General features: G+C 39.3%; 1 protein-coding gene across 1 annotated transcript; it reads right to left on the bottom strand.

Moving 5' to 3' along the window:
• Positions 1-163: 163 nt before the first annotated feature.
• On the bottom strand, positions 164-21,863 carry LOC117501459 (patr class I histocompatibility antigen, A-2 alpha chain-like). The gene is given in 7 exon segments (XM_034160361.1): positions 164-306; positions 661-960; positions 5,921-6,168; positions 6,170-6,188; positions 15,073-15,553; positions 20,554-20,816; positions 21,821-21,863. Coding segments are annotated over 7 exon segments (1,494 nt in total). The 5' UTR covers positions 21,861-21,863.
• Between the last annotated feature and the right edge of the window lie 5,958 nt (positions 21,864-27,821).

Below are 27,821 nucleotides of genomic sequence, written 5' to 3'. Positions count from 1 at the left end.
TCACTGATTTCTAACAACCTTCATATTTCAATGAAGGTTGATCCTGAAACTGACCTTAAAGAATTAATTTGGACAAAGGTCAAGGAATTAGATTTTTAGCCAATTTGGATCAAATGTGATGCACACTGAGGTGGACTCCAAAACTGTCAGGGTCAGCCAGAGGTCAATCATGACGGTGAAGGTCTTTCTGTTTTATTCTCTCACCTTTCTTCTTCTTGTAAACTATGAGTCCAACGATTGCAGCCAGAACAAGTGCAAGAACAGCCACTGCAACAATGATGGGGACGAGGACGTCACTGGGCGTCTCTGTCCAAAAAACAGCAACAATTCAAACATGCACAGAATCAACATGTTCCCTCCATCCATTTTTAGACAAACATGTCCAGTTATTGAGGAACGGGTTTCCTGGTGTCCACCAAAATAAGTGTTCCAGATCAAACAGGATCATCTCTGACTTTGAACTGAGTGACTATAAATATGCACTTAGCAGTTTGACTCTCAAGCAAATGAAGTGAGACTGAAAAATGCAGAAAAAATCTCCAAGAAAACAACAATAATCACACAATGAGACACAAAGATCCATCTACACAGAACTGACAATGTGCAGGACTGTGAGCAGGACTTCAAAGTGGATTGTCCTCCTCTGGCTTTCTGTCTCACCGTGGTTTGTCCAGATGGCATATTTGTCCAGTTTGGTGATGTCGTCTTTGACACCAGCCAGCTGAAACACACACTCGTACTTCTGCCAGTCTTCAGGCTTGACTGATGAAAGGTTCAGGTCCACACTCATCTGGAAGGTTCCGTCGTGGTTGGGGAGCAGCTCTCCGTGATCCACGTCCTCAAAAAGCTGTTGTTCTTCTTTTCTCCAGAATATTTTGGCTTTATCAGAATAGAAACCTGTTGCGTGACAGCAGACTGGAGAGGACGGAGACTTCTGGAGGAGAAACACTGAGGAGAGGTCTGGAGAGAGAGAGAGGTATCAAAACATCGCACCCATGATCATTTTTACATCCTGCACAACCTAGTTAATCAGTATGTTCACCACAAAAGTATTTTTTCCCCCTTGTTTTGTTGATTTTAGGAAAGTGTCTGATTCAGTTTGGCTTTTTTTTATAAGTTACTACAAAGTGGTGTGTGTGTGTGGGGGGGGGGGGGGTGTGTGTGTGCAGTATATCAAATCATCGAATCTGTTTCTTGAGAAAATAAATGTGCCGTCAAACTTTATGACAAAAGAACTCACCCTCAACAATACTGATGCTAACTTCCTGCTCTATGCAGATGACCTTCTGCTGTCACCCACAGAACCAAGACTAAAGCAGCACCTGGATCTGCTTGGGAACTACTGTCAGAACTGGGTCCTCACAGTTAATCTGACCGAAACCAAAATTGTAACCTAAAGCTCAGTGCATTGGAAAGATTTGACCCGACAGTGAATGTACTGAAAGACAAAGCACCATGAGCTCTTTATGCAATCAAAAGGAATTTTCATCAAATACAAATCCCAGTTAGAATCGGGCACAAAATATTTGATTGTGTCATTGTGCCAATTGCATTTTTTTGGGGTGTCCAACCTTTTTTGAACCAAGATCTACTTTTAAAGCTGAAAGTGTATTAAGAGTTACCAAACCATACTGAATGCCGTAGTGTTGCCACAAAATAATAAACTAACACAATTTTCTGGCACAAAGATAAATTTTTAACAATAATAACACATCATTGAAGTAAATGAGCATGGTGCAAAGAATAAGCATAGGTAGGCCTAGGACTATCCCATAACAACAAACCCAAATAATACAATGCCTAATTCAAGTTAGAAAAGTTGTTCAGTACCGTAGTTGGATTTCTGACACTGAGGCAGCTAGTCTCTCCTAGTTCGGACAGTAGAAGCTGAGTGCCAGTCATAAGCAGGCCGCAAGGTAGTCATCAGTCCTGATAGATCTGTAATTTGACTTGATTTTCATATGTAAAAAGGCCGACTTACATAAATATGCTGATTCAAAAAGTGCAGTCAAATTCTGTACAGTTTGCCTGAGGTTGGGGTACTTCTCAGTTTACATTAGACTGATTAGTTATATTAGGGATGGGTATTGAAAACTGGTTCCTGTTAAGAATAAGAAATGATTCGATCCACCGACATCAATAGCCTTTTTGCTTAACGATTCCCTTATCGGTTCACATTACGCCAGAGTTAGCTGGTTGTCGGAGATAGCTCCGACCACTCACCATGACGAAAACAATTTTGTTTTTTTTATCTCACGCATGCTCCTCTGAGACGAGATTAGCTGCACAATCAATGGGTCTAAGTCTGACAATTTACCCAGATGGTCAACAAATATGAGTGAATTAAGTACTTTTATGCATTTTTTGTGGTTTCTTGAGGCATTTTGTGAATGTAGAAATGCGTGCCGTCCTCAAAAGCACTCCTGCAGTACAAACACGCTCTCGTCTTCTGTGGTGCTTAATGGCAACCAACATCCTTATTTTTGCATTGCTGCCACCTTCTGCATCAGCCCATCACAACAGTATGAAATCCTCTCAAGTCTGGTGTCTTTCAAGTATTTAAAAAAAAACAGACACTTCCCCCTTCCACTTTAATTTAATCTTTATTTAACCAGGTTAGTCCCATTGAGATAAAGATTTCTTTTGAGACATGGACAATTATAAAGTTTGCAATTCACCTAACCTGCTGATCCTGTGTCTAAAATACTTCCAACAAAAACTTCTTTCAGGCCTATTCTTCTAAATTCTGAGAGACGTTCTTGCCTTTCTCTGGAATATTTATTACAATACATGAGGACATCACCAAAGCAATGTACTAAATAAGGTCTTGCCGACTCCTGGATAAACCTGTCCCAGAGATTTAAGATCCAGTGGTCATGTACAGATTTTATTTATGCCCAGATATCCAGTGGTGGGCACAGTTCTGATAATCTGATAATTATCAAAAATAATGTTTTCATTATCAGATTATCTTTTTAGATAACTTTAAAAACCATTATCGGACTAATTATCTTGCGATAAATTTTTGTCCAATAATTTTTAGACCGATAACGTGATAAATAAAGCTGAACAGCTACAAATATTTATAAAACTTAAAATCAGTTGAGCACCTACCTGTTAAATATTTTGTAGCTGATGTGTAATTCTACCCTCTGAAAAACAGAGAAGAGCTGCTTTAAGAAGAAATCGCTCTAAAGGAGAACTGGTCCCAAAAAAGAAAAAACTCATTTCTTTTAACCCCATACTGATACGTGCAATATCACCCAAGTCATCTAGAGGCATACATTTTTAACTTATGGTTCAACTTTTAACCAAACTAATGTCGGACAAGTTATTTAAATTAATGTCATGTCTGCAGCTTTATAAAGTGAAAATATCAGATATATGTTTTAGTTTTAAATTAATGCGCTAATTTTTAAGGTTTTAGTGTGGATATATGCTGTGCCCAGCAGTGCATTATGGGTAGGATAGGGTAATCTCAGTACGTTCACGACATGAGAAATGCATTTCAGACACTCTGATCAGGCTCTACAGACAACAGCATTAAACTCTCGTGCCTAAAACTCTTGTGAATATATTCTCTGGGTTTATAGATGTTGTTATTGTGTCTGCGTTTATTAAATTCCACACATCTTAAATGTAACAGACACGGATTATCTGGAATTTTGTTTTGGCAAGTTTTCAAGGTCTCTACTGCCATCTACTGGTCAGTAGTGTTCATTCACCCCATTGATGTATCCCATAATCCCTTGCATGCCAGAGAGTCGCTGCAGTTAAACATATAGAGAATCAACTCTGACAGTTGTAAATAAATATTATACTACAAAAAAATGTAATCTTTTTATGCTTTTCGTCACGTTACTAAGAAACTGCATGCATGATACCCTGAAAACTTGCTAAAACAATTATAACAAATAATCCGTGTCTGCTACGTTTAATCTGCGTGGAATTTAATAAACGCAAACCGAATTTGAGACATATTATATATATTAGTCTGGAACAAAGAGGACAAACAGTGTTGTAAAGAACAATAATCAAGACGCTAAAGAGCAAACTTCACTTTCTCCCAGAACGACATGATCAGGAAGCGAACGTAGCTCACAGCAGCTCCCATTGAAAATAACGGAGAGACAGCCTGTGATTCTCGCATGTTTACATAAAATAAATGCAATAACAATGTCTAAAAACCCAGAGAATATATTCACAAGAGTTTTAGGCACAATATAAAAATAGTTTTATGTTGCAATGTTAATGGTGTTGTCTGTGTGCAGTGGTTAGTACAGCGTGATCAGAGAGTCTCAATGCAGTTCTCAATGTTACTGAGATCTCGCAGGATGGTGAGTGCAAGTTTTACAATATAATAAAACGTGCGCACAATATAATAAAATGAGCGCACATTCTCTCCACATGCAAAACATTTTGCGATGACACTTCCACGGCTCCGTAAAAATGCCTGTTTTTACAAATAAAAAATGGAATATTTTACAAAAGCACATTTATCTGTAAATACCAACACATGACACACGTCACATTAACGTGTTGGCTTACATAATGAATGACTCAACCAGTGTTTAGCAGAAGAGGCACATTTTACCCAAAATCCTTTGTGATCTGTCTGAGTTTTTTATAATGGAAAACAGAGAAAACTGACAACAGGCTCAATAGATGCAAAGTCAGTAAAGCAAGTGTCAATTCTGACCAGATGCTCTGCACTTGATCATCATAATGTGCACTCTCAAGCTCCGCCCAGTCTTTGTCCTGATGCTTAAGTTCTGTGTCCATGTGTGAAAAGTTCTGCAGATCAAACTGTTGCAACCTGCTTGATAGCAGGTGTAACTTGCTTTTAAAGATCATGGACCTGGTCATGTTGATGATGGGTTTGTCCTGGAGCTTGCCAGTCAGATCGGTAAGCAAGGCTGACTGTCTGAGAAACTGAGATTTCATGTGTTTTGTGAAGTCTGTGTTAGAGGGTTTATACTGCATTCAGAACCCTTGGGACATTTGTAAAGAACAGACATAAAAACCCTAATTCTGAAAAAAACAAAACAAAAAAAAACAAAACAAAAAAACAACCCGCCGTTCATGAGATTATCTCGATAATTTGAGTCATTGAATACTTAGCTGATACCACAGTACAGCTAGGCTAACGTTGTCTTTTGGTCTAAAAATTAATTCAAAGATGCATTTTCAACATTCGTAACATTGATATCTGACCAGTCACAAAGGGGGCCACCATGGCTGTTAGGTTAACTAAGGGACCTCGGGTTGCTCAATTTCCTCACAAGTTTCCAAATGGATATTCTGGCCCGACATAGTGTTCAAGGCATTTTTCCCCAAGCTTGGCAATGGACTCTCTGAATATCCAAGGGTTCTGAATGTAGCATTATTTTATCAAATTCAAATCAAATCAATTTTATTTATATAGTGCCAAATCACAACAAACAGCTGCCCCAAGGCGCTTTATATTGTAAGGCAAAAGCCATACAATAACTACAGAAAACCCCAACGGTCAAAACGACCCCCTATGAGCAAGCACTTGGCGACAGTGGGAAGGAAAAACTCCCTTTTAACAGGAAGAAACCTCCAGCAGAACCGGGCTCAGGGAGGGGCAGTCTTCTGCTGGGACTGGTTGGGGCTGAGGGGAGAGAATCAGGAAAAAACCATGCTGTGGAGGGGAGCAGAGATCAATCACCAATGATTAAATACAGAGTGGTGCATACAGAGCAAAAAGAGGTGAATAAAAAGAAACACTCAGTGCATCATGGGAAGCAGTCTAAGTCTATAGCAGCATAACTAAGGGATAGTTCAGGGTCACCTGATCCAGCCCTAACTATAAGCTTTAGCAAAAAGGAAAGTTTTAAGTTTAATCTTAAATCATTTTATACTGATTGAGGAATGAAATGAGGTCATATGATCATACCTGTTCTCTGCAGATAGCTCTTTCCATACTTTAGATACATCTTCAGATTTTCAGGACATAAATACGTACTGAAAATCTTAATGGCTTGCAGTCTGTCTTTGTCAGCGTCCCATCTCAGTTTGGTGGGGACAGCCTGTGGCACCCTAGCGATCCAGGTCAGTGTGTTCATGTCCATTACAATGAAGTCTTCTCCATCATAGATGTACTGTTGAAAACCTTTGACCTCTCCAGTCTCATCATTCCATTCACCACTGGAGAATGTGGACCCCTGGAAGAAACAGGAAGTGAAGTAGGGTCTGATCCTAAACTGACCCACTGTGGTTCCTGGTTCAGTTGAAGTCTATCACAAACAAACACATCAGAACCTCGTCCCGTCTGTCCATCACGGAGCAGCAGGCATTTGAGTGATTGAAATTTAATCATGAAATTTACTTCGACCCCACTCCCAAAGAATCCCAACAGCACAAAAAATTAAAGTGTGAAGTACTTTTATTTTCCAGGATCAACAACTCATTATTTTGATGCCACAACAGTACAAATGGACATTATTCACTAGAGCCCGACCAATAAAACGTCCGGCCAATATTATCGGCCGATACAAGCCCTTTTCAAAGTACTCACTATTGGCCGAAATTTTGCCGATAGAACGCCGATAATTTCTCAAACAGAACAGTTACTGAAATAATATTTGTGTTGGCAATGTAAAATGCCCTTGCACCGTTTGTCCAGTAGATGGAGCTCTGACTCCATTCAAGTGAGAGCTGCTTACACTCCTGCTTAAATGTCTTCATCACCGGCCCCCGTAGTTTGCCGTCACACTGCACTGATTGGCTGACAAAAGCGTACAAGTAAGTTTATAAAGATCTATATCCTTATCCTGAACCTATATCTAAGTTGCAACAACAGAAGGTACAAGATCAGATGTATTTCACAACTCTTTTTAAGGATATGTATTTGCTAATTTCACAAAGGTTTAATTCTTGATTGCATTTTTTTAACTTGAAAATTCTTCTCTGTTAGAAAGTTAATCAATATGAGGACAAAGCTTCAGCTTTTAGCTCATACCTTTTTTGTTAAGGGTCCAAAAAAGAACATTTTATTCATTTAAAAAAAATATATCGGCTGATTTATCGGCTATCGGCAAATCAGGCGATTTATCGATTATCTGCATTTTTTTCATCCAAATATCGTTATCGGCATCAGCCTCAAAAAATCCATATCGGTCGGGTTCTATTATTCAGACATGGACTTCACACTTTGCCTTACTGAAGAATTACATTCAAACATTTATAGATCTGTTGAAGACACAAGACATCCAGCTTGGACTGCTGAGAGATTTTATTTTTTACAAATATGCTGTTTTGGAATGCAACAGGTGTTTGCCATGTAGTTCCCAGAGGGCTGCACTATCGATTTCTATTTACTCACTAGATGGAAGACCGGGCTGATCCGCTCATTCACTGGTCAGAGTTGCCAGAGAGCCGCCATCTTGGTTATGGATTAACAACCAGACATCAATAGAAATCAATGTGGATATGATCAATGTTTTTGAGAGCGTTTCAGGATAAATGTGCTATTACTGTGCTATTACATTTATTCAAACTCAGTCCCACATTTGTACAGCCAACATTTGTCAAAACAAATACAGAAGAGGATCAGACTATTTGCTGACTGTGTTCACATGAGCACCTGAAAACAAAACAGAAATATACATATGCATGTAAACTGAAAAGCCTGTTTTTTGTTCTGACTTGTGTTCATTCAAAGTAGATTAGATTTGATACAATTTGATTAAAGACATTCTGTATGTGTATTGTAGACAGAAAAGTCTCCATTTAGCATAAACTTTTTTCTACAATATTATGCCTGATAAAATTTGACAACAGATATAGAAGTAAAATTTTCTTTTATTTAGAAATCTTTTTCCCCCGTCCCATTTGGGTCTCCAGCTTTTCAGATAAAGATTTGCAATCATTTGCTTTGAATAAAATGTGAAGAATTAGCAATCACAAGAAACTGACTTATAAATGATTAAATATACATGGTCTGTTAGAAAAGTATCCGACCTTATTTTTTTTTTCAAAAACCTGATGGATTTGAATCACGTGTGCTTACATGAGCCAACCTTGAACCTACGTGCGCATGCGTGACTTTTTTTCACGCCCGTCGGTTGCGTCATTTGCTTGTAAGCAGCCTTTGTGTCAGATTTTCATTCCAAGGAAAATGGTGGAACGACTGGAGCAGTGTGACTGCATGAAATTTTTCCAGAAACTGGGCGACAGCCAGGTGGAAACCATTCGGATTATTCAGACGGTGCCGATCCTCTGGGCATCACACAGATTAAGGAGCGGTACTGTTATATGGCTGGGGGGGCCGGGCTGCCGGTTTGTTTCTGTCTTTTGGTTTTCCTCCCAGGTGGCGTGCGTTTGGGACTGAGTGGCTGTGTTGCTGAGGCTGTCAGGACCTCACCCTGATCACCTGCGACTCGTCAGGACTCACAGCTGTGGTCCATCTGGATGGATTGGAACATGTTGGCATTTAAGACTGGAGTGCACAGTGTGTATTTGCCAGAGACTCGACCTTGTGACCAGACGGGTGAGATCGTCGTCTCGGGAGCCATCTCATCAACAGCGGATGCTGAGAACGTCCAGGTTTGATGCACGGTCTGTGAAAGAGGAGGGGGTGAGGTTTCACGCTCGTCAGCACACTTCCTGAGGTACGTTAGATTTTGTGACTAACAGTTATACAGTCAGTAAATGTGGTGTCCCTCACACCTTTATTATATTGAGCTGTATGTTAGTCATGTATCAGCTTTCACTGCAGTGGAGTTTTGTGAACTGATTGTTCCATGCCTGCAGGTTGGGAAGCTGATCAGTAATCAAGCCAGGAAGTGTTTGCTGTTTGTACACCTTTAAGTGTTCTGTGTGTAGAGTGTGGACTCACATAATGGTTCCTTCTTTCACAGACTCGGTTGTTGCGGCTACCTGGGGGGTGTCGGCGGGGTCCTTGGGTCCGAAACAGCTTCTGGCTCCGGACCGTTAGCGCTGCTGGGAGCGCACCACGCCAGGCCGCACCTTTTGTTATTATATTATCACTGTTATGTATTAAATTCAGTTAGCCTTTGAACCGTGCTCTGCTTATTTCATACTGGGTCCTTCAAACGCTGGTCGGTTCTCCGAGCTGCGTCCGACACATAACAGGTACAACCGGTTTAAAGATGTCTGCACAATGGTGGAGAGCGCGCTGCACTCCTGGAGGCCATCAACACGCTGAAATGACCAGATCATTTCCAAAGTGAACGCTGTGGTGATGTGGGACCGTCGTGTGACTGTCCAAGAAATTGCGGAAGAGGTGGACATCAGCACTTTTTTGGCACATTCCACTGTAACAGAAGATTTGGCCATGAAAAGGAGCGGCGGCGAAATTCGTTCCGCTCCTGATGGAGCAAAAGCGCCACCGTGTTGAATTCTCACAGGACATGCTGGACTCATGCCCACCTCTTCCACCATTCGGATGATTCAGACGGCTTTCTGTGGCTTTTCAGTTGTGTGACTATCCGAGAAATTGTGGACAAGGTGGACATGCCATAACATGTCATGTGAGGCTTCAACACAAAGGCGCTTTTGCTGCACCGTCAGCCTCATGCCGAAGCCATTGCCATGAATTTCGCCGCCGCTCCTTTTCATGGCCAAATCTTCTGTTACAGTAGAATGTACCAAAAAAGTGTTGATGTCCACCTCTTCCGCAATTTCTCGGATAGTCACACGACGGCCCCACATCACCATAGCGTTCACTTTGGAAATGATCTGGTCATTTCAGCATGTTGATGGCCGCCCGGAGCGCGGCGCGCTCTCCACCGTTGTGCAGACATATTTAAACCGGTTGTACCGCTCCTTAATCTGTGTGATGCCCAGAGGATCGTCACCGAAAGCCATCTGAATCATCCGAATGGTTTCCACCTGGCTGTCGCCCAGTTTCTGGCAAAATTTGATGCAGTCACGCTGCTCCAGTCGTTCCGCCATTTTCTGACGAGAGACAACACCCATCCGCACACAAGGGCTGCTTACAAGCGTGGAAAAAAATCATGCATGCGCACGAAGGTTCAAGGTTGGCTCATGCAAGCACACGTGATTCAAATCCATCAGGTTTTTGAAAAAATAAGGTTGGATACTTTTCTAAAAGACCTTGTATACAGAATGTACAGAAACTTTATTTTCAGTGATTTTAGAACAAACTCCTGAATTTAAGCACGCTGTGCTGCTGAAATAATTTTTTCATACACAAACACACCACAGTCCAGGTCCAAAGTGATCAAAATGCAAATGGAACTGCCAGGAATAAATGATAATTTATAAGAAAAGGTAGTGAGTGAACAAACCATTCTGTGTTTTGCAGTGGTGGGCACACTTCCGATAATCCGATAACAGATAATTATCGAAGATAATGTTTTCTTTATCGGATTATCTTTTTAGATAACTTTAAAAACCATTATCGGACCAATTATCTTCCGATTAATCTTTGTCCGATAACTTTTAAACTGATAAACAAAATAAACAAAGCTGAAAAGCAACAAGAATTTTTCAAATTAGTTTAGCACTGACCTGTTAAAAGTTTTGTAACAGACACACAGCTATAACCTTTGCAAACAGAAGAGAGCCACTTGTATAAAAAGCATCTCAATCCTCTGCAAACAAAGGAGAAACAGCATAATTTGTAATGAAATCCGCTTCATTTGTGCAGTTCTTTCGGCACCATGTTTGTTTTTTCAGAGACAGTAGTAAGCTGCAAAAAAGAGAGACTCAGCCAGTGTTTAGCAAAGGCACTTTTACCCAGAATCCTTTGCGATCTGTCTGTTTGTTACAAAACCTCAGAATTAGTGCATTATTCAACATTAAAAGATATATGTTGTATTTTAACTTTGTACAAATGACATAATTGACATTAATGGAGTTATTCTATCGGTATTAATGTTATTTATAATCAAAACCATAAGTCAGCATGACTATTTTTCAAGACCTGCGCCTGACCGGAGTGTCGTAATTGATAAAGAGCTAGCTTTATGGCTGCTCTCGGAGTGCCTCTGTGCTGGGAGCTCTGTAGTAAATAAGAGCTTCCAGCAGGGGCCAATGTTGAAAGAAAAGTGTGGTCTCATTGTTGGGGTCTGTTGTTGTTTTTAATATTATTATAAGCTATTAAATTTGTTTTACTACTAGTTGTAGATGTGTCAGAGGTAATATCGGAATTTATGTGTTATCGGTTATCTGTAACTTCCGATACATTTTTTTGTGGTTTATTGTTTTATCTTTATCGAAGATACCTTTTCAGTTATCTGATTATCTGTTATCAAAGTTAATTTTTTGGTTATCTGTGCCCATCACTGGTGTTTTGTAAGCAGCTTATATCCTCTTTCACAGCACCTTCGTTGTTGTTGTCATCACCTGACAGCTGCGCTTCATCCTTGTCTTCTGTCGCGTACGGCTCGAACATATTTGGCTGGAGCCCCTCATTATTTTCACCGTCGCTTCGTTCATCAGAAACTTCCTCATCTTCTTCAAAAACAATCGATATGTCACTTAAGTCTTCGCTATAATTGCTCACTATGCCTTCGCTGTCCATGTCTGCCATATTGGTAAAGAGAGCATCGCTACGACACATTTACTCGCATGACGTCATATCCATCGCAGCGATAAAGTAGGTCAACTCGGAGGCGGGAAATGGGTAATGAAACATCTAAATCCTTGTTCAATGTAATTTTATGGTAAAAAAAAAAAACAAAGACAACATGTGGAAAAAGCTTTTTTTAATTCTTCAAGAATATGTAAAAACGTCATGGTGTGACAGGGACGCTTTAAGAAACCTATTCAGATGCGTTAAGTCACGTTAAGAATGTCAGGAATGTGCCAAGAATGACGCAAATATGACACTCATAATGTGTCCTACCTATGTGTAAATGCAGCATTAGAACTTCTTGGCATATTTGTAGGAAAATGAACTTGCCTACATCTGTACACAGCAGAGAAAGCCTGCGTGTTTTCATCAGTCTTTCAGGTCGCTAGGTTACAAATGACTCAGATGTAGTCAAGTTCCCGTATGTCCGCCCCCGCCCATAACGCCTTAGTCGTGCTTTGCTCTGTTTTGTTTTGACATCAGTGACTTGGTCTGTAAATAAAGACTTGTTTTTGAGAACAGTAACTGGGTTCGATGGCAATACTTTTCATACCAAAGTAACTTGCTTTGATAAAGGTCATTGCTAAATCTCAAATGTGGCAGTTTGTGCATTTACAATTGTTCATGCACAAAATGTCAGTTCAGCTTTAACGCATTGTTCCTCTTCAATCAGAGGTTTGACTATCAGCCGAACCCTCCTTTCCAGCACCCTGGAGTAGACTTTACCAGTAATAGTGTGATGCCCCTGTAGTTGGCACACACTCTCTGGTCCCTTCTTTAAATATGGGGACCACCACCCCAGTTTGCCACTCTTTATGCACTGTCCCAGACCTCAACACAATGTTGAAGAGACGTCTCATCCAAGACAGTCCCTCCACACCCAAAGCCTTCAGCATTTCTGGATGGATCTCATCAACCCCCGGGACCTTGCCACTGTGGAGTTTTGGGAAATTGATGATAGTCCTCATCAGCTTCCAGCTCTGCCCCTACTATAGCTGGTGCTCTGGTCTGATGCAGGAGTTCCTCAAAGTGTTCCTTCCAGCAGCAGATTACATCCTCAGTTGAGGTCAACAGAGTCCCATCTTTGATGTAAACAGCTTAAATGATTCCCTGTTTTCTCCTCTTAAGGTGCGTCACAGTCCGCCAGAGGCACCTTGGTGCCGATTAAAAGTCCTTCTCCATGGTTGCTCCGAACTCCTCCCACACCCGCTGCTTTGCCTCCCCCATAACAGAGGCTGCCATCCTTCATGCCTGTCAGTACCTTGCAAATGCCCTCCGGCGTCCTCCGAGATAACATATCCTGGAAGGACGAACGGCTTCCCTGACCACCGGTGTCCACCACGGTGTTCGAGGGTGCAGTCGTCCTGTTCTCTTTGCAGAACACCCGCCCCATGCTTCACGGTTGGGACGACGTTCTTGGGGTTGTTCTCATCCTCCAAACACGGCGAGTGGGGTTGATACCAAAAAGCTCTAGTTTGGTCTCATCTGACCACATGAACTTCTCCCATGTCTCCTTTCGACCATCCAGATGGTCACTGGCAAACTCCAAATGGGCCTGGACATGTGCTGGCTTGAGCAGGGGCACCTGCAGGACTTTAAACCATGATGGAGTAGTGTGTTACTAATGTAATCTTTGTGACTGTGGTCCCAGCTCTCTTCAGGTCATTGACCAGGTCCTCCCGAGTAGTTCTGGGCTTTCTCAGAATCATCATTACCCCAGGGCGAGGATGACTGACAGTCATCTTGTGTTTTTTCCACTTTCTTATAATTGCGCCAGCAGCTGTTGCCTTCTCACCAAGCTTGCCTGTTGTCCTGTAGCCCATCCCAGCCTTGTGCAGGTCTACAATTTTGTCCCCAACATCCTTAGACAGCTCTTTGGTCTTGACCATGGTGGACAGGTTGGAGTGTGATTGATTGAGTGTGTGGACAGGTGTCTTTTATACAGGTAATAAGTTCAAACAGGTGCAAATAATACAGGTAAAGAGTGCAGAATATGAGGGCTTCCTAAAGACAAACTAACAGGTCTGTGAGAGACACAGTTCTTGCAGATTGGTAGGTGATCAAATACTTATTTCATGCAATAAAATTCTAATTAATAATTTAAAAATCATACAGTGTGATTTTTTGACATTGTTATTGTGTTTGTTTTATGTAAACATGCCAGAAGCCCAGGTTGTTGCTCCGTTATTTTCAATGGGAATTGCTGTGAGCTGCGATTGCTTCCTATTCATGTTGTTCTGGGGGAAAGTGAAGTTTGCTCTTTAATGCCCTACTTATTGTCCTTTACAACACTGTTTGTTCCAGAGTAATATATATAAGATGTCTGAAATTCGGTTTACGCTTATGAAGTTCCGCGAAGGTTAAATGTAGCAGACACAGAATATTTGGAATATTTGTTTTAGCACATGTTCAGGGTCTCATGCATGCACTCTCTTATTAACATGATGAAAAGCATAAAAAATTACATTTTGGTAGTATAATGTTCATTTGCAATTGTTGTCATGTGGTTTCTTCATGTTTAGACTGCAGCGACTCTCTGGCACGCAAGGGATTATGGGATATCTCAATAGGGTGAATGGGCTCAGTTCGCTTGGAACCTCGCCTGAGCAGAAAACAAAACAACAACAACAACAAAAAAGCACCAGGTACCATCCCTAATGGAAAAGCAAAAAAAAAAAAAAAAAAAAAAAGTTGAGTAATGCTAGAACTGTTTGGGATGTTATGTTGAAAGTTGGTGAAAATCTGACAAATTTGTTAAAATTGTCATTAGTACAAAAGGTGTGCATGATGCACAGACATACTGACAAGAGTTTATTTGTACATCCACCCTTCTGCCTCAATGCCAACAATGGATAAAAACATTTCATCAGTAACCGCAGTGAAATTAGTTTTACGTTGGATATTCGACAGACATTCGCTCTTTTTTGCTCCGCACAGGTCTTGCGAAGTACTGTTAAGGTAGTAAAAAAGTGCAGAAAAAAGATTAGTACCAAATTAAATTAAAAATTAAAAAAATGTAAAAAAAAAAAAAAAATTTTTTTTGATGAGGGATTCTCAAGAAATTGCATTTTGAAAAGTATGCTTATTTTCATCCAAATAATGCAGTTTTGAGGTTTTCACAAAGGCACAGTATTGTAAATGTTGGACCAAAATAGCATTTAAGACATGAAAGTGGATGTTTCAAGGACAACTTAGTGTAAATATTCTCGTTTTTGACTGGATTTAGTTCAGAGGAGTTACATACCTCCTTAAGCCTATCTACCACATCAAGGTACCAATCACAGACAGGTATTTTTTTTTTTATATATTTCATGTATGGTATTAATTCTGAAATATGAAAAGAAACAAGAACAAACATCTAACAGCTAATGAAAAATCGTAGAAAGACAAGAAAATTCTGACACATATAGGCTACAGAACTCACTGGTGTCATGAGTTGTAGGTCACAGCACACTTGTGCAGTTGACTAGCATAGTCCTTCTTACTCATGGCTCTTTTGTAGCTGCTTCCAACCCAGAGACTATCAAAGTCTGAATGCACTGTCTCAGAAGCCTGCTCTGACCAGTATCCTAGTCCTCTAGACTTTTGGCATTTGAGGAATTGTGGGACATGCACAAGGACTGCATGAACCTTTGGTGTGACACTCAAGCCAAGTTCCAAGAAGGCCTCAGCAAACCTCTTGACATGAACCTGGAAATCTGCACTGAATGTCATCCCAAAGCAAGCTTTTCTGACCATGTTGAAGGATACAAAGGCATCCAGGACTGGTGCTCCAACACTTAAAGCTCCTGCCTCATGAAGAATCTGGTCAATCTGAGTCTTTAAACTTTTCAGAGCAAGCTCCTGCTGCATAGGACCACTTGCTCTTTTGGCTAGCTGGGCTGGACAACTCATCGTCTTGTCTCTCAAGGTTGAGACAAACCTTGAGGAATGACCCTCCGCCATCTGGTCAGGGGATGGTAACCTCTAATTTGGCAGAGATGGGCAATAAGACCAATAAGGTCTATTGACCTTTCTGCCTCCAGCCCTCTCCTCCTTTAATGAGGAATCCATTTCACATGTCTCCAAAGTGAAATACTGCTCTAGGGACTTGTCTGCTGCTCTGAGCATGTCCATAGCTCCAGGTTCAAAGAAATCTCGCCCTTTCCAAGATCAAATCATCTTCGCAGTTTGCTCAGTTTGCTTCTGTGACATACTGTTCAAAGTCATCAAACGCTGGAGCTCTGAAGCTGGAACACTTTCATCCTGAAAAAGGGATTTTCTGGCTCGGGACGGACCAGGTATGGGGATATTTGTTGGCAAGCCACTTGTGGCAAGCTTAATGGAGGAAGAGTCTTTAGGCGCAGCATCTATTTTTTGCCTAATGAGAGCAGAAGCAGCCATTTCTGCACCTCTTGGATCTTGAAGCATGACAGCTTGCAGATTCTCCCTCCTATCAGAAATACCACAAGGTTGTGGAGGTTGGATTCCTTTGCCAATCACCTGCCTACAGCGTTTGCAGATTTTGACTGGTTTAGGTGTGGCTAACCTTTTAGGACCTGGCAAAGGTGGCCTTCCAACAAGAAAAGGCCCTTGCTTGGTTTTGCCACCAAATTTATGGCCTTCTTGACCAGGATTCGCTCTAGCAATCATGCAAATACTGCATGGACAACCCTGCAAATCTTTAAGTTCAGTGACTCCTCCAAACGTTCTTGTCAGGACTGGAAAGTTCAAAGTTGAAAAATCAACTGGATCATCCAGAACAGCAGGCTTTCCCTTGTCTATATCCAAGAGGATGTTTCTGCAGTGGGTACAGATGCCATTTGGCAACTTTTGATCACTTGGATCAAAATCTTCCATGAAATATTTTTGTACTCTGTCAAGAACAATGCCAATGATAGCAGTCATGGATGAGCCTTTCTTAAAGCAGACAAGGCAAACAAAAGATCTATTGACATCATGAGTTTTTGCTGGAGGCATGTTGAGTTCAGCTAAAGTCACTATTTATCTCACCTTCACAAAAAAAGAACCAATTGCTTTTGAAAGAGCTGATCACAGCCCTAAAATCATACTTTTCATGCTTTAAATGCTCTTTGATTCCAAAATTTGCAATACTGCGCTTTTGCAAAGACCTCAAAATCACGTTATTTAGGTGAAAATAAGCATAATTTTCAAAATACAATTTCTTGAGAATCCCTCATCAAAAAATGTAATGTTTTACATTTTTTTGATCCTCAGACAATGAACTTTAATTTGGCACATATCTTTTCTTCTGCACTTTTTTACTACCTTAATAGTACTTCGCAAGACCTGTGTCCGGCGACAGCGACTCTGAGCAAGCCACTCCAACATTTCAAGTGCGCCCGTATTGCAAACGTTACAGTAAACAAGCTGAGATAGTAGACGCTACGTCGATTACCAACTTTGTGTTTTCAAAATAAAAAAGGTGGGACATTCAAACCAGAGATACTGTTTAAAGCTATTGAGGAGCTGTTGAGCGAAAATGCTAATATTTACATATAAAAATTATTTTAAAATATGAACAGATTTAAAATGTAAAAACAAGAGGTGTATCTCATGCAGCCAGTGGAACCCAATGATTCCACATGGATTTTGAGTCAATTGATCACATGATTTGGAAGCTATTGAGCTAAAATGCTAATATTTACGTCTAAAAATTATTTAAAAATATGAACAGATTTAAAATGTAAAAACAATAGGTGTATCTCATGTAGCCAGTGGAGCACAATGATTCCACACTGATTTTGAGTGAATTGATCACATGACCTGGAAACTATTGAGCTAAAATGCTAATATTTACATATAAAAATTAATTAAAAATATGAATAGATTTAAAATGTAAAAACAATAGGTGTATCTCATGCAGCCAGTGGAGCACAATGATTCCACACTGATTTTGAGTGAATTGATCACATGACCTGGAAGCTATTGAGCTAAAATGCTAATCTTTACATATAAAAATTAATTAAAAATATGAATAGATTTAAAATGTAAAAACAACAGGTGTATCTCATGCAGCCAGTGGAGCACAATGATTCCACATTGATTTTGAGTGAATTGATCACATGACCTGGAAACTATTGAGCTACAGCCCCAATTCCAATGAAGTTGAGACGTTGTGTGAAATGTAAATAAAAACAGAATACAATGATTTGCAAATCCTCTTCAACCTATATTCAGTTGAACACACCACAAAGACAAAATATTTAATGTTCAAACTGATTATTTGCTCATTTTGAAATGGATGCCTGCAACACATCTCAAAAGCTGGGACAGAGGCAACAAAAGACTGGGAAAGTTGATGAATGCACAAAGAACACCTGTTTGGAACATTCCACAGGAGAACAGGTTAATTGGAAACAGGTGAGTGTCATGATTGGGTATAAATGGAGCAGCCCCAAAAGGCTCAGCCGTTCACAAGCAAAGATGGGGTGATGATCACCACTTTGTGAACAACTGCATGAAAAAAAATAGTCCAACAGTTTAGAACAATGTTTCTTAACATTCAGTTGCAAGAAATTTAGGGATTCCATCATCTACAGTCCATAATATGAGCGAAGCAGAAAGGTTTTTGCCATGCCAATGCTCCCTTGAAGCATTTACTCAAAATAAAGTCTGAAGGACCTAAATGACATGGTGAGATGCTGATGAGCTTCATTCATTCATGTCCGCAACATATGCATATTATAATTAGAAGATTCAGAGAATCTGGAGAACTTACTACACGTAAACGGCAAGGCCGAAAACCAAAAACTGAATGCCCGTGACCTTCAAACTCTCAGGCAGCACTGCATTAAAAACCGACATCATTGTGTAAAGGATCTTACCACGTGGGCTCAGGAACACTTCAGAAAACCATTGTCAGTTAACACAGTTCGTCACTACGTCTACAAGTGCAAGTTAAAACTCTACCATGCAAAGCGAAAGCCATACATCAACAACATCCAAAAACGCTGCCGCTTCTCTCGGCCCGAGCTCATTTGAAATGGACAGACACAAAGTGGAAAAGTGTGCTGTGGTCTGATGAGTCCACATTTCAAATTGTTTTTGGAAATCATGGACGCCGTGTCCTCTAGACAAAAGAGGAAAAAGACCATCCAGATTGTTACCAGCGCAAAGTTCAAAAGCCAGCATCTGTGATGGTATGGGGGTGTATTAATGCCCATGGCATGGGCAACTTACACATCTGTGATGGTATGGGGGTGTGTTAGTGCCCATGGAATGGGCAACTTACAACCCCAATTCTAATGAAGTTGGGACATTGTGTAAAATGTAAATAAAAACAGAATACAATGATTTGCAAATCCTCTTCAACCTATATTCAATTGAATACACCACAAAGACAAGATATTTAATGTTCAAACTGATAAACTTTATTGGTTTTGTGCAAATATTTGCTCATTATGAAATGTATGCCTGCAACACACGTTTCAAATAAGCTGGGACAGTGGTATGTTTACCACTGTTACATCACCTTTCCTTCTAACAACACTCAATAAGCATTTGGGAACTAAGGATGTTCGGCGACTATTGTCTTGTGTCTGCGCTTGCTTGATGAATCCTGTCTGGTCAAGGCTTATCGTCTGTTATTTTCCATTCTTTTTGACAAAATATGAGAAAAATTTTGTAATCTTGGTTCAGTCTATAGCTTCCCCACTCTAATTTAGCTTTACTCTCTTTTGGTATCACTAAGATCATTGCTTTTTTTCATTGGGGTGGGGGAGGGTATACCTGTTTTTATCACATAGCTGTATGTGGCATTCATTATAGGGATCAAGTAGTCTTTTATTTCCTTGTACCACTTTGATTCGGGCCCCGGTGCCTTATTGGGTTTTAAATGAAATATTGCCTTTTTAAGAAAAATCTGTTCATATTTTTAATTAATTTTTATATGTAAATATTAGCATTTTAGCGCAATAGCTTCCAGGTCATGTGATCAGTTGACTCAAAATCAGTGTGGAATCACTGTGCTCCACTGGCTGCATAAGATAATCTATTCATATTTTTTATTAATTTTGATATGTAAATATTAGCATTTTAGCTCAATAGCTTCTAGGTCATGTGATCTAATGACTCAAAATCCATATGGAATCATTGTGCTCCACTGGCTGCTTGAGATACACCTCTTGTTTTTACATTTTGAATCTGTTCATATTTTTAATTAATTTTTATATGCAAATATTTGCATTTTAGCACAATAGCTTCCAGGTCATGTGATCAATTGACTCAAAATCAGTGTGGAATCATTGTGCTCCACTGGCTGCATGAGAGACACATCTTGTTTTTACATTTTAAATCTGTTCATATTTTTAATTAATTTCATATGTAAATATTAGCATTTTAGCTCAATAGCTTCCAGGTCACATGATCAGTTGACTCAAAATTAGTGTGGAAAAATTGTGCTCCACACACTGCATGAGATACACCTCTTGTTTTTATATTTTAAATCTATTCACATTTTTATTAATTTTTGTATGTAAATATTAACATTTTAGCTCAATAGCTTCCAGGTCATGTGATCAATTGACTCAAAATCAGTGTGAAATCATTGGGCTCCACTGGCTGCATGAGATACACCTCTTGTTTTTACATTTTGAATGTGTTCATATTTTTATTTTTTTTTTATATGTACATATTAGTATTTTCGCTCAACAGCTTCTCAATAGCTTTAAACAGTATCCCTGGTTTTAATATCCCACCTTTTTATTTTGAAAACAGGAAGTTGGTACTCGACGTAGCCGTCTACTATGTAGGCTTGTTTACTGTAACGTCTACAATACGGGCGCACTTGAAATGTTGGAGTGGTTTGCTCAGAGTCGCTCTGTTGCTGGAGCAAAGAAGAGGTTTAACTGGAGCGAAGAGGATGTTTACCCGCAGCAAAGAAGAGGGAAAGCCAGAGCGAATGTCTGTCGAATATCCAACTAACTTCACTGCAGTTACAAACCAGGACAGATGAACATACCTTAACACTGGTTGAAACTCTGCATCAATCTGTCCAGACGGTCTCTGAGGAAGTACTGAGATTGATGACACTCCTCGGTGTTCCACTCCAGATGCTGTGGATTATCCTTTATGAATGCTTTCACCCAGTTCTGTCTGGGCACAGCCCTCTTGATGCTGCTGTCACAGTATCCCAACTCAACATCTTCAACCATTGCAACAGCCATAAACTCTGGGAAGTTTGGGATTCCAGATGTCATGGTGAGAAAATATTTCAGGGAGTGTCTGACTGGAGGACAAACGGGTTTCAGTGCCTTCAAATACATTTCAAAACGTACAAATGTGCATTTTATATTTTGCCACATTTTCTGTGCACAGTCAAAAATATGGGTGCAAATAAAGAATTCCCAATCTTGTATCACCAATCTGCTCAAAAATCCACCTTTCCTCAAAATAGTTTTGACCTGCAGGAGTTAACTGACAATGTGCCAGCTGAAGAAACTCAGCAGATCTTCAGCTGTGATTCGAAGTTTTTGTTTCGGTATGATCAAGAACACTGTGTGAGGGTGATTCTTAGACTACGGGCACTTATTATGTCCTTTGATCATATTGTATGAAAAACAGAAAAAAAGGGGAAATTTCACACTTTTATAGTTATCTTTACAATGAAAGTGTGTTAAGAAATTTGTTCTAGTAGTCTATGATGACTTTTTCACCTTTTTTCAGCATCATTATATGCAAATATTGCCGTTTTGTGCTTGTCCCACACCCAGACTTTTGATCTTCAATGATAAAAATGAATGGTAAAGAAACATTTTTTCTAATGTTTTAAAATATCTCTGAATAAAATATCAGTAAAATAATCAAAACATAATTGGGGTATTCAATGTCATACAACTGTTGTGATTTTTTTTAAACAAAATGTAGTTGTCCCACACTATTGCCGTAATTTCCACCACAACACTGTAATGTCCCTTTAAACAGTTTGTATGAAAGATTGTTTGGGTAGTTTCTATGGAGATAAACAGTGACATCAGAGCACATGTATATAGCGCCAAATCACAACAAACAGTTGCCCCAAGGCGCTTTATATTGTAAGGCAATGGTGTGGTGGAAATTACATTTACAAGGCCAATAGTGCCCGTAGTTAAAGAATCACCCGTGAATTGGTTGCATGAAATCAGTCTCGAAAATGAAAGTAAAAATTGAGACAGTTGATCTGCTGTTAAGGAAGTTCAGTTCTGCATAAACATTCAAAGACAGTCACATTAAAGTAGAAAGAAGTGATCTTACCTGGAGAAACAAAGGGAAGAAAGAACAACAAAAACGTCATATTGTCCCGAGCACATACTGGCAAACCGAACCAGGAGGGTGCGCTGTTTCACCAAAAATACAAGGAGGACGAACTCAATGGAAGATTAAAAATTTATGAATTACAGATGGTCCTGGATGTACGATTATCCACCGAAAGGCACCAAAAGGCAGCTGTATCGTAGTGTAGGATCAGTGTTAAAAGCCTGAGAATGCCTACGTTTTGTCTGTGACAGCAGAAACGGATTTGAACCCCGGTGTCAATTCAGTTTTAGCTTAGTGTATGTTTGTAAAAAAAAAAAAAAAAAAAAGAAAAGAAAAATCAGAAGAAAAAGTTCGTCCAAGTTATTTATTCAAAAAACAAATCCTTAAGTCTTTACTGCTATTCTATGAAAAACGTGATAAACTGAATTATCCAACATCCTTTATCAAAATATGTTTATAACACAGCTTAAAAAAATACTTAAAAACTTTATTCAATATGCCATTAAAGTAAAAATAAAGAATACTAGCATGTTTCAAGGGTGGTAATAAATTGTGCAAAGTTTCTATACTGAGTTGGAATGGCGTGTGAGTCCGCAATGTTTTTAGAACCTTAGACCTTCGACCGTAAGTTTTTAGAGGAATAACTCAACCTTTTTATTTCCTGTTAATTATGTAATTTTTAATGTTAATTTACTGTCTTATCATCATCATCATCATCATCATGAACGAGGGAAGCTCATTGGCATCTCACCATGTCATTTAGGTCCTTCAGACCTTATTTTGGCTACACTGAAAAAAAAGTATAACCCTGCTTAAACTAAAAAAAAAAAAATGATGTCCAGATATCACATCTGATATATTTTACTTCACATAATCTAAATTATTTTATTTCACATAATGTAAATTATTTAACTTCCTATGACCTGATTATTTTATGTTGATGTAAACAATATTTCAATTGACTAAATCTAAATTCTTTGCCAGCTAAATTAAATATGGCTATTATTTTGCAATTCTGACAATAAAAAACACTCAAACTTTAATTATCAGCAACAGCTCTGCTACTTATGTTTATTGTTGGGCGAAATCCACCCACGTGCATCTATGTCTGGCCGGGTCCCCGAAGGCAAATGAGACCAGTGCAGTGCACATGTGCAATTCATATTTGAGTCAAACTAAAAATATTAATTGCAGGTCATAAAGAAGAAGAAAAACAATTGAGTGAACTAAAAAAAATTTGTTTTGAGTCCATTAGATATATATTTAGTTCAGTTCAAATCAAACTTGATGTTACTAAATATAAAGAAAATGAGTTTCACAGTCAAATCAATATTTTTTATCTTCTTTTAAATGACAGTTTTTAGTTTGAATGAACAAATGCATGTTACACTTTTTACAGTGTAAATGCTTCAGGGGAGCATTAGCGTGCCCCCCCAGACTCCCCACCTTTTTAAGCATTTTTCAATAGGCAGCCAGGTAGGGGTCAATTGAAGAATTACACAGGGGTCTAAATTACAAGATGCTACAGTCATATAGAAAACTACACCAGATCATTTGTCTGATCACAAAGATTCCAAAAAGGTATAGTTTGGACTATCTGTGACTGAATGTTATAGAGTTATGAGGTAAAAGCTGCAAGAATGGTGGCAAAGGTCAGTCTGAGTTTATACAGGGGTCAAAAGTTAAAGTTGCTCCAATTTCAGTAAAAAAATGATGCAAATTATTGGTTAGTTAATCAGGTTTTAAAAAAATAACAGTTTGCATCATGTGTCATCCTTAGTTCATGTTACAGGGTAACATATTCAGCTTGGGACTCCGACGACAGCGGTTGCATCTCCTCCACACTCCCTTATCTCTGTTCTCTGCTTTTAACCTTCAAGTCCCTACTTCACCAGACTGTGAATTCCTCAAATTATATTGGATTTGGGATCTATTGGACTACTATTGGATTTCACTTTATAAAACTTCAGACATGAAAGTAATTTTAAATAACTTGTCCAAAATTAGTTTGGTTAAAATTTGAACCATAAGTTAAAAATGTATGCCTCTGTATGACTTAGGTGATATTGCCAGCATATCGGTATGGTGTTAAAGGAAATGAGTTTTTTTTTTTTTTTGGCCATTTCTCCTTTGCCTACAGAGGATAGAGACGCTTTTCATAGAAGCAGCTTTCTTCTGTTAGCAGAGGGTATAACTGTCCATCTGTTACAAAACATTTAACAGGTAGGTGCTGAACTGATTTTAAATTTTAAAAATGCTTGTCACTGTTCAGCTTTGTTTACTTTATCGGTCTAAAAGTTATCGGACAAAAATTAATCGTAAGATAATTTGTCCGATAATGGTTTTTAAAGTTATCTAAAAAGATAATCCTATAATGAAAACATTATCTTCGATAATTACCTGTTATCGGATTATCAGAAGTGTGCCCACCACTGCATCTCAGGGTTGCTGTGTGGCCTTCACCCACTTGCCTCAATTCGGATCACGGACTTCTTCAAACTTAGTGCACATAAACAATGTCAAATATGTATGTGTTGTCTTTAATTCTGATGTGTGCCATTATTAAGGTAAACAAGTAATAATTGTGGACTAATTGCTGTCTGAGGTAACTGGAGTGTAAACATAATTTCTCCACTGTGAGATCAATAAAGTATACAAGGGTAGGCTGAAAAGTTCTAAGGCTCACTATAATGCAGTTAATGCATTACTCCTTCATGGGGAGCTTTAGAACTTTTCAGCCTACCCTCGTATATCTCATCTCATATGTCACATGTCATAGAATCTAATGAACATTGAACTTGTTTGACCTTTACTTTGGAGACCAAGCATTCAGCACTGTTAAAACTATTCCATTTATTAATCCTATTGACCAATAATTTGCATCACTTTTTACCAAAATTAGAGCAACTCTTTAGCTTTTGACCCCTGTACAAATTGAAATTGACCTTCGTCACCATTCTTGCCATTTTTACCCCAAAACTCCATAACATTGAATGAATGAATGAAACTGTTTATTTCGAACATTTGATACATCATCAAATACAAGATAGATCAGTGAAAACAACAACAAAAAAGTTCCTAATGTGTACCCAAGATGTCCGAAAAGGGGTAGGGTGAAGCATCAGCTTAATTATCCCTACCCCTTTTTCCCCACAACCAATAATACCCTTTGCCACATATACACATAGATTCCTACACACATAAACTGATATCAATATATATATATGAGGTCTGTCCATAAAGTAACGGTCCTTTTTATTTTTTCCAAAAACTATATGGATTTCATTCATATGTTTTTACATCAGACATGCTTGAACCCTTGTGCGCATGTGTGAGTTTTTCCACGCCTGTCGGTGATGTCATTCACCTGTGAGCACGCCTTAGGAAGGAGTGGTCCCGCCCCCTCGTCGGATTTTCATTGTCTGGAAATGGCGGAATGAAAAGGACTTTTTTTCCATCAGAATTTTTTCAGAAGCTGTTAGAGACTGGCACCTGGAAACCATTCGAAAAATTTATCTGGCTTAAAAACAAAACAAACAAAACAACAAACAAACAAACAGAGCATGAACCAGCTGCTGTCTGTTAGCTTAAACGTGCATATATATATATATATATATATATATATATATATATATATATATAAGACCCCCCAAATTAAAGGAGAAATGCTGATTTTAACAACCTGGACCTAATTTATTGCATAAAATACGGTCGTTTACTCACCAGTATAAGTTTGGTGTCATTAGAAGTCCATAGTTAAAATGACGTGTTCAGTTCAAATCTGAGGCAACCATTTTTCTTCTTCTACTAAGGTGGATTCGAAGTTTTTGTGGTACACAGCACCAACTACTGGACAGGAGGAACCTAGCAGTCAATGTGACTGTGATTTGAAAATGCAGGTCTTTCAACCAGATGTGTGGTGCCATGACATCAATCATCTGTGTCCAATCAGATTTCAGTGGAGTCCAGTGAAACCCTGGCCTCCGCTCCAGCTCCACCCATGCCAGGAAGTGTTCAACATTTGACATTTCCTATTTGACTGTGACTGAAAATGTAGCACTTCTGTTTGAGTTTTAGCTTGCCAATGAGTTCCTGTGAGATTTCATGGGATCTTGTCTGTCAATCCAGGAAGTGTTGATCCAGGAAGTGTTTGACATTTGAACATTTCCTGTTTTACTGTGGATTCAAAATTTGGCATTCCTGTTTAGGACTCCCTGTACCATGAGTGAGCTTCGCTCGTATTTTTACTATTATTTTTATTATTATAATTATAATTACTTCTATTTCATCATTTGATTTTTTTTTTTTAATGGACCACAATGGAAATAAGTGTTTTCACTTTCTTGTGTCATCCATGTATTTTTAACATATTTACAATTATATTATGTACTTACATTGAACTTACTAAGCAAAAGCATGCACACACTCACGCTTTTAATATATAGATAATTTACCGCCCCTGCTGGAACAATGTGAGTCCAGAATGTAAATATCAATGTTCATTGTTCAGTGTTGCTAGCTAATATATATAGCTTCTTGAAAAATATTAGTGTTACCAGGTTGTAGATACGCAGACAGAGTCAGCAATATACGAGGTCTGTCAATAAAGTATAGGTCCTTTTTATTTTTTTCAAAAACTATATGGATTTCATTCATATGTTTTTACGTCAGACATGCTTGAACCCTCGTGTGCATGCGTGAGTTTTTCCACGCCTGTCGGTGACGTTATTCGCCTGTGAGCACTCCTTGTGGGAGGAGTCGTCCAGCCCCTCGTCGGAATTCTTTTGAGAAGTTGCTGAGAGACTGGCGCTTTGTTTGATCAAAATTTTTTCTAAACCTGAGACACATCGAAGCTGGTTTTCTGTGAAAATTTTGATGGCTGATAAGAGATTTTGAGGTGATACTGTCGCTTTAAGGACTTCCCACGGAGCGAGACGTCGTGCAGCGCTCTCAGCCACCGTCATCAGCCTGTTTCAAGCTGAAAACTTCCACATTTCAGGCTCTATTGATCCAGGACGTCGTGAGAGAACAGAGAAGTTTCAGAAGAAGTCGGTTTCAGCATTTTATCCGGATATTCCACTGTTAAAGGAGATTTTTTTAATGAAAGACGTGCGGACGGGTCCGCGCGTCGGGATGCAGCCGGCGTGGTGCGGCGGCACAGGAAAAACACCTCCGTGTTGATAACCATTCGTAAAATCCAGGCAGCTTTTGATGGCTTTCAGTGGAGTGAGTATATGAGAAATTGTTTAACAGTTGGACATGTTCCAACTTGTCCTTAAGGCTTCAAACGGAGGTGTTTTTCCTGTGGCGGAGCGTCGCGGCGGCTGCGAGTCAACGCTGCAATCCGCCCGCACGTCTTTCATTAAAAAAATCTCCTTTAACAGTGGAATATCCGAATAAAATGCTGAAACCGACTTCTTCTGAAACTTCTCTGTTCTCTCACGACGTCCTGGATCAATAGAGCCTGAAATGTGGAGGTTTTCAGCTTGAAACAGGTTGACGACGGCGCCTGAGAGCGCTGCGCGACGTCTCGCACCGTGGGAAGTCCTTACAGCGACAGTATCACCTCAAAATCTCTCATCAGCCGTTAAAATTTTCACCGAAAACCAGCTTAATTTTTCGAACCGTGTCCACTTCGATGTGTCTCACAGGTTTAGAAAAAATTTTGATCAAACAAAGCGCCAGTCTCTCAGCAACTTCTCAGACAAAGGAATTCCGACGAGGGGCTGGACGACTCCTCCCACAAGGAGTGCTCACAGGTGAATGACGTCACCGACAGGCGTGGAAAAACAAACACATACGCACGAGGGTTCAAGCATGTCTGACGTAAAAACATATGAATGAAATCCATATAGTTTTTGAAAAAAATAAAAAGGACCTATACTTTATTGACAGACTTCGTAGTTTATATTATTTATTTGCACTCAAAATAAACAGATCATATTCCTGCTTCAACTGCGCCACCCTGAGGACACTTTGTAAACAACCCAATTACAAA

This window comes from Thalassophryne amazonica, chromosome 20 (assembly GCF_902500255.1).
Source record: "Thalassophryne amazonica chromosome 20, fThaAma1.1, whole genome shotgun sequence".
Taxonomy (NCBI): Eukaryota; Metazoa; Chordata; class Actinopteri; order Batrachoidiformes; family Batrachoididae; genus Thalassophryne; species Thalassophryne amazonica.
This window is presented reverse-complemented; position numbering and strand designations above follow the sequence as displayed.